The sequence below is a fragment of the Hydractinia symbiolongicarpus genome, chromosome 9 (genome assembly GCF_029227915.1).
Source record: "Hydractinia symbiolongicarpus strain clone_291-10 chromosome 9, HSymV2.1, whole genome shotgun sequence".
NCBI lineage: Eukaryota > Metazoa > Cnidaria > Hydrozoa > Anthoathecata > Hydractiniidae > Hydractinia > Hydractinia symbiolongicarpus.
Window position 1 is genome coordinate 6,276,370 of NC_079883.1, and position 12,563 is coordinate 6,288,932.

The window sequence follows — 12,563 nt, forward strand, 5'->3', positions numbered from 1 at the left end:
CAAGCATCCTTGTTCAAACCTTTTTTAAACGGTTGCGAAATGATCTGTTGATTTTTTTTTTGTTGGTGTACATGAAAATATATTGATGTGGGAATGAGCAACAATAAACAATAAACACCACCACAACAACAACAACAACAACAACAAATCAGTTTAAGGGAAGGGATGATTCGTGACCAAGAATATCTTTGAAGGGGGATTTGCATTCACATAAGATTAAGGATGCAAATAAATAGACAAATTTTGGATAACTTTCAATTTTTCGCTGATCTTTTTGAATTTAAATCCGCTGGAGTTAATTTTTGGAAATGTTTCCCGATTGTGTTCAATTCAAAATTGGATTATAGTTTAAAATTTATCGGATTATTTAGGTGAAAAATACATCTTGAAAAATTTGTAAAGTTTTCGTGTCGCGAATTTGTTTTATATCTGTGAGTTGTGAAAATACTTTTCTTGATAATCTTTTCAAAAATTTGGATTAGCAGCGAAGGTTTAAATACATTTTATATTGTATAAGTTCTAAAGATTTAAATTTTAATTTCTTTTATATCTTAAATTATATTTTTTCTAGCAATTTATTTATCCCTTTTTCTAACAAAATAAATCCGAAAGTCTATTCCGTTTTGGAGGCACAGATTTACATTTTCAGCCAATCAGCTTACCATTAAGTTTTGTTAACTTTTTGTGTTGACTGTTTTAAAAAATTTTCACAGATACAATCAAACATTTAAATAATCTCTCTTCGATCTTAAACATCTGCATTCGGCTTCCTTCCCCGCACTGTTCATCCAAGACTACCGAAACCAGAAGTTTAGACTTTCATAATTTTAACCAATAAAGTAATTTTCGCTTCTATATCCTAAAAGGCTACGCCTTTTTTTGAAAATATAAAATGATTTTTCACTTTTATTATGGACCTAATAAATCAAAATTGGATCTTCATTTATGAAAAGCTTTCTCCCAACAAGAAAATAAATAAAGAGTCTGGGTACTTCTGACGTCAATATTACCCAAAAATAATAATGTGTTTTCTTAGTAAGTTCAGCCCTGGAAATAAAATTACAACAGTTTTTATTCTGCAACTAAATTTATTGGAAAGTTTTTTATTTATATGAGGGGTGGACGCATTTGATATTATCAATTATATATTTGATCTTTATCTTTCCCTTGACTGTGCTATACTATACTAACAGATTAAAAAAATTATTTTACAAAAAAACGGGAAAAAAAACAGAAACAAATTTATACTAATAGCTGTTGTGCTTTCTGAATCTGAATACCTCTGCGACATGATACGACTGTTCTTCAAATTAACATGAAAGGGAGACTTACCGATTGTCATAATTTTTGACAAAACAGCGCTCCAAAAACTTTTTTTAGAAATGAAACACGTACCATAAAAATGGTATAACATTTGCATCAAACAGAAATCGAACATATTTTTTAACTTTCATGCCTAAACGATGTTAAATGGATAACAAATATACCAAAACTCTCCACTTTTTCATCTTCAATCCCCAGTCCTTAATTTTTAGTTCTTGGCGTGTAATAATATATAGATTCCGCCTTGTAGACGATGTACGGTCCTTTTCACCGCTCATGGTTGGCAAAAGAAAACATCTTCAAATTAAGCACCACCACCCCTTATCCCAAAACTTTGTTAGGTTGGAGTGCATATCCCATTTTGTGAGTCATTCCGTGGTAAGTTCTAAACACTGTTATTTAGTGTAAAGAAATTTTTTTGTAAGTTGTAAGGTAAAAGAAATAATATTATAAATCAAGATGTGAATTGAATTGAGTATGCTTGAAAAAAATAACTGTGCAATAAAAACAAGTTTCAGCTTCCATGTTCGTTTTAAACCAGTATGGTGCCTACTGAACGGTCAATTAGAAAGCTTCCCTAAATTGACATCATCGACTTAGGGGGTATGTGTGAGGCAGCCTATAGAAACAAACATCTCAACTCATTTTTTTTAGTATTACTGCTTAATATCATCAACTTTGTTTTGTTTATTAAACGGAGGGGAGAGGAAATGCTGTAAATTAAACATTACAAAATAAATCTTTATTTTCTCTTTCTTTTTAAATTTATTTTTCCTATCAGATGTTTATTTTCTTTTGTTTCTTTATAAACATCTTGGTACGATAAAAAAAAGTTTAAACTTAAAAAAGTTTTAATAGAACAGCAACGTTGTACTTCTGTTTCCTATTCACAATACGATAAGAAACGAATTTCATTGAATTCCACACATGATTACCATCTACTCAGCTAGACTGACTATGTTATTTTATTTATTGTGTTCTATCTCATACAAATTTATTTTTTATAATATTTCTCTGTTCTATAAGCACATATTAAAAATATATTTTTTAAGTTTTTAAAGATAAAAACTATTGTTGAAAACACATCAGGTGACTCTCTTAATCTGCAATTTTTAAAACACTCTTTTCAATGACTAACGTATTCGCCCAAATAATAAAAATTACAAGTATATATATATTAATTAAATAATAAACCGACTTTATACAAAATGACATTCCTGAGAGCAATTCTAAAAGAATTAAGCTTACTGCTTGAGGTCCTGTATTCTGTATTTCTTTTATTTTGTTTATCTACCATACAATTGTCTCAGTAGCTAATACCTCATTGTATAAGAAGATATTTTTTAATTAAATTTGATCTACGTTTTTCTTATATTGTAGTAATTAGCTCTTGTATGTTTCACATCTTGCTTATCCCTCCTACGGTTGTTTTATTTATATGTATTTAAGTTTTTGTTCTATATGTGTTATTAAAAAAGTATTTTTTTTTCTCAATTTAACATGACTTATACATTATAAGCAATGTTAAAAACAAAAAACGAAACAGGGAAATTATTTTTTTGCACAACAAATCTTGCTCATAATAATTTTTTTGTTTTAGATTTATTTCGTTTTTTTCTTCTTCAACTGTAGCATGGAAATCGGCATACTTGATGCAATTGCTTTCCTCTTTAGAGCTTCTAACTGAATTTCCTTTAACGTTATCCACAAAACTGCTAAAAAACATTTAGGGAGAGAGACATTTATGTTTAGTAAAAAATACACTAAATTTTTTCAGGTGAGAAATTTTCACACCTTTTCGTGTGAGCATATGTATTGCACATTAAGATTGGCGCCAGTTAAAAATATCTTTAAACCAGGCACTACAGATAAAAATGGTTTTCGATTTTCATGTAGAATTTCCTGTAAAAAATTCTTGGTGACTAAGAAATTGTACATTTTTTTTAAATCAATTATTGACCCCTTTCCTTGCTTTTAATAATTTACTGAGAGGACACTGTCCAGACTTTATAGGTATGACCACGAAACAGCAAAAAAAGATGGAAATCTCAATAAAAAATTTATTCAATGTTTAAAGTAAAGAAGATTTTAGTTTTTTTTATAACTATTATTATTCCTCTTTTTCATATTTACTCAGGTTCTTACACATCTGTCACAGTTTTTATTTTAAAGATCATATTTGGCCGAGCAAACAAAAATTGTAAAGAAAAGTTTTTTTTAACTTGAAAAAAATGTATAAACTATTTCAATAGTTACATTTTGTGCTATTCAAAAAATTTTTTAGATAACATCAATACGAGGCTGAAATATAATTCTATAGAAAAGATTAGCCAATCAAAATAAAGTTTAATTGTTTATTTATTTTATTGTTACAGACTGTTAGTTATTATACAAAAGTTGTGTTAGACTTATTATTCAGAACTTACATCTCAAAGACGAAGGAGTCGCATGCAAGACAAACTTTTAATACTTTTGAGAAAAAAGTCATCACGTTATTAACTGCGGCAGCATAGAAATTTCTTTATACATAAATACATATATGCAATGAGTGTAACAGCGGTTTCCGGTCACGGCAAAATTCCACCGAGATTACCTAAGTGTGCGAGGTAGGAATGATGTTATTTTTACTTCTTTTTCATGTGCCGAAAAACATTTACAGTAAACTGATAGTGAATGATTTGTGTACGATTTTTCACAAGTTTTATATGCTTGATAAATGTTTTAGATGTCGCAATCATGGTGTAGTTTCAATTTTAAAAGGTCACAAACGATTTTGCCGATGGCGCGATTGCAACTGTCCTGATTGTAACTTAATCGCAGAACGCCAGCGTGTTATGGCGGCTCAAGTGGCGTTGAGGCGGCAGCAGGACCAAGAAGAGTACATGCGAGCTGTACAACTTCAACAAAAAAACGACGGAGGTAATTTCAAGCCAGATGAAGAATTAGCGCCACTTCCTTCTTCAAGTCCGCCCTCAACGATGTTATCAATGTCAAATTGGAATTCTAATCATAACAACGAGGTTCAAATGCCGCCAACCCCGCCCTCTTCAGGTTGGTTTAAGTTTTGTTATGTTTTAAACCGTATAACTCTGCGACTAACTTATCTCTTCAACGACTCGATATTTTCTTTTCATTTGTTGCACGTAATTGTTACAGATTCAAATATAAACTGTTTCTAATTCAAATGGATATCTTCACAAAATAAAAGAAAAATTGTACTTGTTTTTGTAAATTTTTAAACAGTATTCAACCCATTCAAATGTTATTTGAAACATTTTCAATGTATCGAATTTGACACGTACGCCACGGCACGTTTTGTTCCGCCCTAAGAGTTGGCTATTCTAAAACTTTTAAAAAAATTAACTTTCCTTGGCATGTTTAAACGAATAACGCTTAAATGTCTGCAAAAAATTACTATCTCCTAAACCACTTGAATTTGTTGCACAAAAATGTCTCCAGTGAAAGCGCCGTCTATATTTTTAAATACAGTTATCTTTCCAACTTGTTTTATGAGGTCAAAAGACACTCAGGTAAAACTCACGAGATGGCGAAATAAAGATGCATTCATATTGTTTTTTACGCTCTCGACGTGATAAGTCATTAATTGGTTGACGTTTTTTAATTTGATAAGTATAACATTTGTATAAGATTAAATCAAATTGTCCCAATGCTTTTTTTCAACGTAAAACAGTAAGATTTAAATAATGTTATTAACATTTTTAACAGCGCCTTAGTGTCTGCGAGCTTATTCTTTTCAAAACAATATTTAATTGTAACAGATTGCTTAATCAGGGGGTTAGAGATGGATTTCTTTTGAATTTCTCGCAGTAACGTTACAGTGGCGGTTTCTTTTTTCTTAAATAGATTGTTATATTGTAATTTTTTCGCAAATCTTTCATTCTAAGCTTTTTATTGATTTTTCTTTGTTTTCATGTAAACAGACTTCAATCAGTATTTGACATCGCGTTCATTTATTGCAACTGTTCTACATTATTTTAAAATCAGATAAAAATGACTGCGTTGTCTCGATAAGCCAAACCGAAATTTGACACAGTGATACATTTTTGGCGCAGCGACGCCTTTCTTTGATAATAAGACGCGATAAAATGTTTAATTATGATTGCTTTTAGAAAAATTTCCACAACTGTTATCCTATAAAAACATTTATTTTCATGTTTTTTAATATGTACAGTAACATCAATTTAATAAAATTCACAAAATTACAATAAAGCAACAGAAAAAAAAAATTCATTCGATCGCCACCTTTGTTTCCAGACCTTCAACAGTACCATTTGATTATGAAATGTTTACAATCCAGCCCTTTTTAGAATTTTCTGGCTGTGAACAAACTGAACACATTTTTAGAACGGCTTGCTTCTTTCTTTAAACACATGCTTCGTTTTCAAAACGAGGCTGTATGTTCTTGTTACAACGAATCTCTTTGCAAAGTTTTTTTTGTTCATACGAAAATACGAATTAAAGAAAGGAAAAAATCTTAAGAAAAGAAATAAAAAATTGAAATTGTTTTATTTTAGAATTATTACTTTCTGTTCTTTCTTTCTATTTTTTGTTATTGTTTGTTATTTTTATTTTACTAGTTAGTGATTCTTTTGTTTCAATTATATATTTTTTTATTTACCGCGTTTTTCTTTCTCTCTTTGTTCTTTCCTTCACATGTATTTTTTTAAACAAACGTGCTTACTTTTTCAAACTGAATCTTTTTTCACGATATGTATTCTTTTATAAAATGTGACCATATGATTATTTGTTTGTCTTGTTAGAAATCTTTATTTCATAAAAAATGCTTCTGGCTGTTGTTGCGATTTCTTCTTCTATCTTCACCAAACAATTTACTTTTGTCATCAACAAATGCAATATGCCAAGCGTTGTGTGGTTTTTATTTAGACACTCGTTCAGCTTCAGACTCTTCCCTAAAGAAAGAATACGACGAAAATTCAGAGGATGACGAGAATATGTCCGCCCGCGAATTTCCGTCGCCCGTAGAATTAAAACATGAGAGTTCAGAAATTACGGAACCGAAAAACAATGAAAGGACATCTCCACCTCCAGCATCAAGAACACCAAAACGAAAATCTCCATGTCCAGAAAGCGAACCCAACGTAGGTGCTGTAACTAAGCAACCAAACCCGTCCATGACGCCGCCATTGTCTGATCCTCCGTCAAAAATGGCGCGTACGGACGACACCTTTCGTCAAAGGCAAGATCAACAAAGATATTTAGAACTGTTAATTCGCTTGTATCCAGAGCAAAAGCGAAGTGTGTTAGAAATGATTTTAAAAGGTTGTAACAATGACATAGTGCAAGCTATTGAATGTGTGCTACCTAGCCATGAACGTGCAATCCAGCAACTATCAAACCTGCCCGGACAAAGCTTTGATTTACCTATATCAAAACAGAATGATGTGACATCAAGAAGCTTTCCGCTACAACCAGCTGAGAAAACACCGACGATTGGTTCCGCTTTTATTCCATTTTCTACTCAAAGTCACGCTATACAGCCGGTACACTCGTTTTCAGCTGGATCAGCTACGTGCCCACCAGGATGTACCTGTCAGCAAAAATGCGAGTGTTCAGATTGTTTGAGCGGTAAAATAGTTCACAATGTACATCATAGCATAGCGCATTCACCAAAGCATACACAAATTCGCCCACATCTAAGTCATATCGTTCCGCAATCCGCTATGAAGATGTCTCCACAAACTACCCACCGGATGGTTCCGTATGTACCGGTGTCTTCCCACGTTCCGTCACCCATATCGGAACCGGTTAAGATTTGTGCCGGTTGTGGAGGAAAGATGAAATTAGAGGACCAGAGATGTCCTAACTGTGAACCGGAACAAAAATCTTAATAAAACGTCTAACTACTGTAAATAACTACGCACAAAATATCTTATATTGTAAATATTTTCCATAGTTTTATTATATAGATAAGCAAAGTAAATTTATTCTTTATAATCTCCGTAATATGAAACAGTTACATCTATTTAACACGCACGTATATCTCCATCTTAATGTGTACAAAATCTCCATTGTACATCAAACTATTATTTGTTATAAAAGTGTTATATATAGTATGTACAATGATTGTCGTATACCGTTCTATTTGTCATGAACTGTATCTATTTAAAATGTTTATTTTATTATCTTGTCGTGTATTACCTCGTTCCCAGGCCTTTTGTTGTGTTAGGCGAGAGAAATTGCAGAAAACTTAAATAACGGTTACGTACCTAGGATTTTTAATTGTTAGTTCCGTCATTATGTTGTTTTTTGTTGTTTTGTTAACATGACATTTATTCAAAAACATGACATGACTTTCTTTACCGATGAGGAGTTGGTACTAATTTGGTTTTTTTTTTCTACACAGTTAGATTACTGCTTGTTTCTAACTTGTCAAATAACGATAGCTTTCACTTCCTGACTCTAACTGGGCATTAGGCGATGATGGCCTCGTCTGCAAACCACCATATCTTGCCAGTCTCGTCTGCTAGCTGTATCAAAACGTCTCAATAATGGTCATACGCTCCTACATTTTGTTGCTTTTTATGTACAATTTTAACAGTCTGTTTTTTCTTTTTGTACAACCACGTTCTGGGGACAGTTCGCTGTAACAATACACATAATATGAAGTCAAGTAAAATATCTTATTTATTTACCTTGAATTTGTTAAATATTTCGTTACTAAAAGTTAAACTTACTTCATTGCCAAAATTTCATTTCCCTTACAAGAATGTAGGCTCCTTGTCTTTCTTCTACAACTTAAAGCTTTAGCAACGACAAAACGCTAGCCATCAATGACGTAAAGCATTAGCGACGGCGAAACCCTGGCCATCAATGACGTAAAGCATCGGCGACAACAAAACGCCGATCATTAATGACGTAAAGCATCAACGACGACAAAACGCCGGCCATTAATATCGTAAAACATAGGCGACGACAAAAATTTTATTATTATTGACGAAGAACACTGGTTTTTAACAACGGACACATGGTAAATGACACATGGTAAATGGCCGAAAAACAAGCAAGGTTGCAAGAAGTCTGCACAGCACTTCCGATGTGACATTTGGATTTCTCGGTGTAAATCTAATTTACGAGCCAAAGCTATTTATGAAACAAGGGAGGCTAGAATCTTGTTTAAGTTTTTGCATTCTGCAACGAGTAGCAAAACTAAGAATAGTAGGTAGCCTTTTTTAAACTTTGATAACGAAGTTGTTCTTGAAATTTGTTAACAAAGTTGTTAACGTAAACTTTTAGTCATTGACCTTAACTTTCATTGTCTTTTGCAACCTTGGTCCCAGGCGTGCGATGCGTTTCTTACTCGTTTCATAAAAAGATATGTCAGTTTGAAGAGGTTCTTAAGTGACTTTTTATTTACACATCAAGGTTACATCGCTGTTGCTGTTGTGAAGTTCATAGTAAACGAATACTTTCGTGACAAAACTTTTAAACATTTGAATCGAGTTTTAAAAGATTCAAATTACAAGATTTTTTCTGCAAAAAACGTTAGTATATAATGCCAGCTCTCACGAGTTCGTACTCGTTGTGTAACGTTGGAAAATGTCATAAAATATGCACTCAAAATTAACTTTATTGTCAAAATAAAACTTTCTACGTTAAACTTTAATAATCTTTATTGAATGTTGGCACATGTAAGATAAAAACGAAATAATTCCAAGAAAGTACGATATTTTCAAGCAAGTACAATATAATGACGAACACAGTGGTGAACGTTGAAACAGGTAAATATATGTGACTCGTTTCTTTGATGTAAATGTGGCGCGTTTCTTTGATGTAAATATGGTGCGTTTCTTTGATGTAAATGTGGTGCGTTTCTTTCATTTTTTTCCTACAGTTCTATGCATTTTAACGCAGACCATTAGGGCCGGTGCATCAGTCAATGTATGAGTGAAGGTAACCGCTCACTTATCTCCTTCCTTGGTAAGGCTTCAATTGAAGTGTCAGAATGTTTTAAATTAGGTAAATTGGCAGACCAGGCCCCTCTGGTTAATATACCCGTAAGTTAAAACGACATTAATAAACGTATGTTGACATTACTTCATAGTTTCATACACACTGTAGGTGGCAACACACTGCTTGTCAATAACGACTGCACCTGTAGTAACATTTTGTCGCATTTACGAATCAAAGCGAGGCTGAATCATAAAGGTAAGTTTATATTTTTATCTCTGCAAAAAAGCACGCGTGGATGGTGAGAAAGAAGAACTGTTTTGTTTAAATGTTCATTTTCCTCCTTTCATGGATTGATGTGATTATTAATTTCGATCTAAAAGAGCTCTCTATTTTCTATATGAAGCTCAACAGTTCAGAGATACAAAAGGGTTTGTATCTCTGAACTGTTGAGCCACCACAGGCTAGGTCTGAACTGGGAACCCATCAGAGAGAAAACATCAAGGTTAAAGGAAATGTTTACTTCCCCTTCACTTTTGTCACCAATTTAGAAATAGTGGATTTGAGTGATGAACATGGTAATAATATGAACATACGTCTTCGTTCCGACAGCCGTGCGTCTGACGTACTTAAAACTGGTCAGACGTACGTCTTACTTATGGCTAGACGTAAGTAATCGTGTTTTTTTTATTTATTATTTCTATTAATTTTATTTCTTTTGTCATCGGCACTTTTTCTTCCTCCGAATTTAGTGACAAAAATCGACAGCGGCAAAAAAATAAAATACACGCCATTGTACAACCGCTTAAATTGATTTTCTTAAAGTTAGAAATAAAAATATTAAATACGCGTATAGAAATACAAAGATTCAAAATACAGAAAAAATTAGGATATGCTACCCCAGCCTCGTAACTAAACAAACTTACTATGTCAGGTTATAAAAACTGGAGACATTCAATTCAAAATTGTTTGCTTTGTGAAAGAAATGAGTTTGGTCTATCGACGCTTCATGTTCTCACGTCATTACATTGTGCATGTGCAATAAAGTGCACACCATCAAATCTTCAAAAGCCACTTTTTTGACAATTTTATGTATTTAAGGTTTTATTCTTAAGAATACTTAGTTACTTTTGATACAAAAAATCTGTATACCGCCAAATCTCTTTATTACAAGTGTCTGTTGTTAAATTTCCCGATGACATTTGTTCACTGTATTGCAAGCATCCGCTTTATAGGATTTCTGCTTTATAGAAGGGTTAGGCTGTATTTTTTCAACTGTTATTCTTGTAGAGAAGAATATACGCATTTTTATTATTTTGTTAGAAACGCAGAAAGACAGCTTGGAATGGACTCCTTTTGATAACAAATATTTGGCAGACTCAAGATATATGAAAACACTTAACCCAAGTCTACCTCAAGTTGTTGCCGAAATACAAAACACACGTCGTGGCCGACATCGAAAGGTTGCCGTGCATCAGTTCGCTTTATCGGGACTTTAAGGTTAAATTTCTGGTTGTTGGAAATAAATACGTGTCATGTATTCGACGCCAGGCTTTCCTTGGAATGACGAGCGAGACTTTTTTGTCACAAAACAAGGAAAATGAGATTTAGGGATTAAGAATGTTGGTTTGGTGTAAGTTAAAAGTTTATTGCTATATTCACAGTGGGTATTTTTTCACAATTTTTTATGAAGATACATGTAAATATAGAGCTTGAAAAATACGCCATGGAATTACTTGATAAAGTGAAATTATTGTGTATGGTTAGTTTTGACACGCGAGCCAAATCGATTTTTTGGATTTTATCCGAAAATTAAAGTACCGGGCAATTTTCACCATATTGCTCATTCTCGTTACCAGGGCATTATGTCAGATATCAATGAAACGAAATATTGCCCTGGCAACAACGTTGCATATTGCTATATTCCAACTGCGCAAAAATAGAAGATGAGTTAGATAACTTTTTATTTTTTAGAAAGCTGCTAAAATTTATGCAGGAACGATCTGTTCTAAAAACACAGACGAGTCAGTAGAAGAGTGTAGACGATTGTATATAAGTGTAGAAAAGTGTAAACGAGTGCACACGATTGTAGCTGAGTCAGCACACGTGTGTAGACGATTGTAGATTATTCAGCAGATGTGTGTAGACGATTCTAGCTAAGTCAGCAGATGTGTGTAGACGATTCTAGCTGAGTCAGCAGATGTGTGTAGACGATTCTAGATGAGTCACTAGACGAGTGTAAATGATTGTAGACAAATGAGAAAAGACCATTGTAGATAAGTCAATAGACGAGTGTAAACGATAGTGGATGATTCAGTAGACGAATCTAGACGAGTGTAGACGCATGAGTAAACGAGTTTAGACGAATTATTTTGTGTTTATTGGTGAACTTGAATAAGAGATTTGTTCCGACACTTTCGTTTGCGTCTACGTCCGTACATTCGTTTACACTCGTCTACAATCATTTAGTGACTAGTCTACATTCGTTTACACTCGTCTTCAATCATTTAGCGACTCGTCTACAATCATTTAGCAACTCGTCTACATTCGTTTATACTCGTCTACAAAAATTTAGTGACTTGTCTACATTCGTTTACAGTCGTCTACAATCATTAAGTCACTCGTCTACATTCGTTTATACTTGTCTACAAATATTTAGTGATTCGTCTACATTTGTTTACACTCGTCTACTATCATTTAGTAACTCGTCTACATTCGTTTACACTCGTCTACATTTATTTAGCGACTTTTCTACATTTGTCTACACTCGTGAGCAATAAAACGAAATATTTAATATATTAGCTGAAATTTATTGATCTATAACCTGTCGTACTGGGCGGGGTTACTCAAGTTAGAATGATAGAAATAAGTCTGTGTCGTCACCAATCCCATTTCCAGGGATTGTTATACATAAAAACCATCTCGTTTGTTAATTGTTAATTTTTGGAGATGAGGTAGTTACCCTGCGATAAAAACGTAGCTAATAATATATATACAGATTAAAAAAGTAATAGAAAAGAAATGCTGAAGCGAGTTTGAAGCACTTTGAAGACCACAGGTTCAATGTCTCTCGTGATACAGTAAGAGACAGATATTACTGCTGGATTAAAGTTTCTTTCCTGATGACATTTTTCCAGTATGTAGCGCTAACACCAGCACTGCGTGTTTCGTCGTAAAAACGGGAATGTTTAAATATAAAAAATGCGAGGAAAGAATTTTCGAATGATACTCAAACAAAAGATGGAAGGTTAAACCATGTCACAAGTCGGTCGGACTTTCATCGACAAAGAGCATATTTCAAAAGAAGAAAC

The 12,563-nt window shown here is 33.1% G+C and overlaps 2 protein-coding genes across 2 annotated transcripts; both read left to right on the forward strand.

Moving 5' to 3' along the window:
* Nucleotides 1-3,698: 3,698 nt before the first annotated feature.
* LOC130656417 (doublesex and mab-3 related transcription factor 3, truncated-like) lies at nt 3,699-7,681 on the forward strand. The gene is made up of 3 exons (XM_057459263.1): nt 3,699-3,929; nt 4,049-4,374; nt 6,229-7,681. Exons 1-3 carry the CDS (start codon nt 3,868-3,870, stop codon nt 7,191-7,193), a joined length of 1,353 nt encoding a protein of 450 aa, XP_057315246.1. The 5' UTR covers nt 3,699-3,867; the 3' UTR covers nt 7,194-7,681.
* A 145-nt stretch (nt 7,682-7,826) lies between these two features.
* LOC130656424 (uncharacterized) lies at nt 7,827-12,110 on the forward strand. Its single transcript, XM_057459270.1, has 3 exons — nt 7,827-9,510; nt 9,804-9,920; nt 10,576-12,110. Exons 1-3 carry the CDS (start codon nt 9,387-9,389, stop codon nt 10,749-10,751), a joined length of 417 nt encoding a protein of 138 aa, XP_057315253.1. The 5' UTR covers nt 7,827-9,386; the 3' UTR covers nt 10,752-12,110.
* The last annotated feature ends 453 nt before the right edge of the window (nt 12,111-12,563 follow it).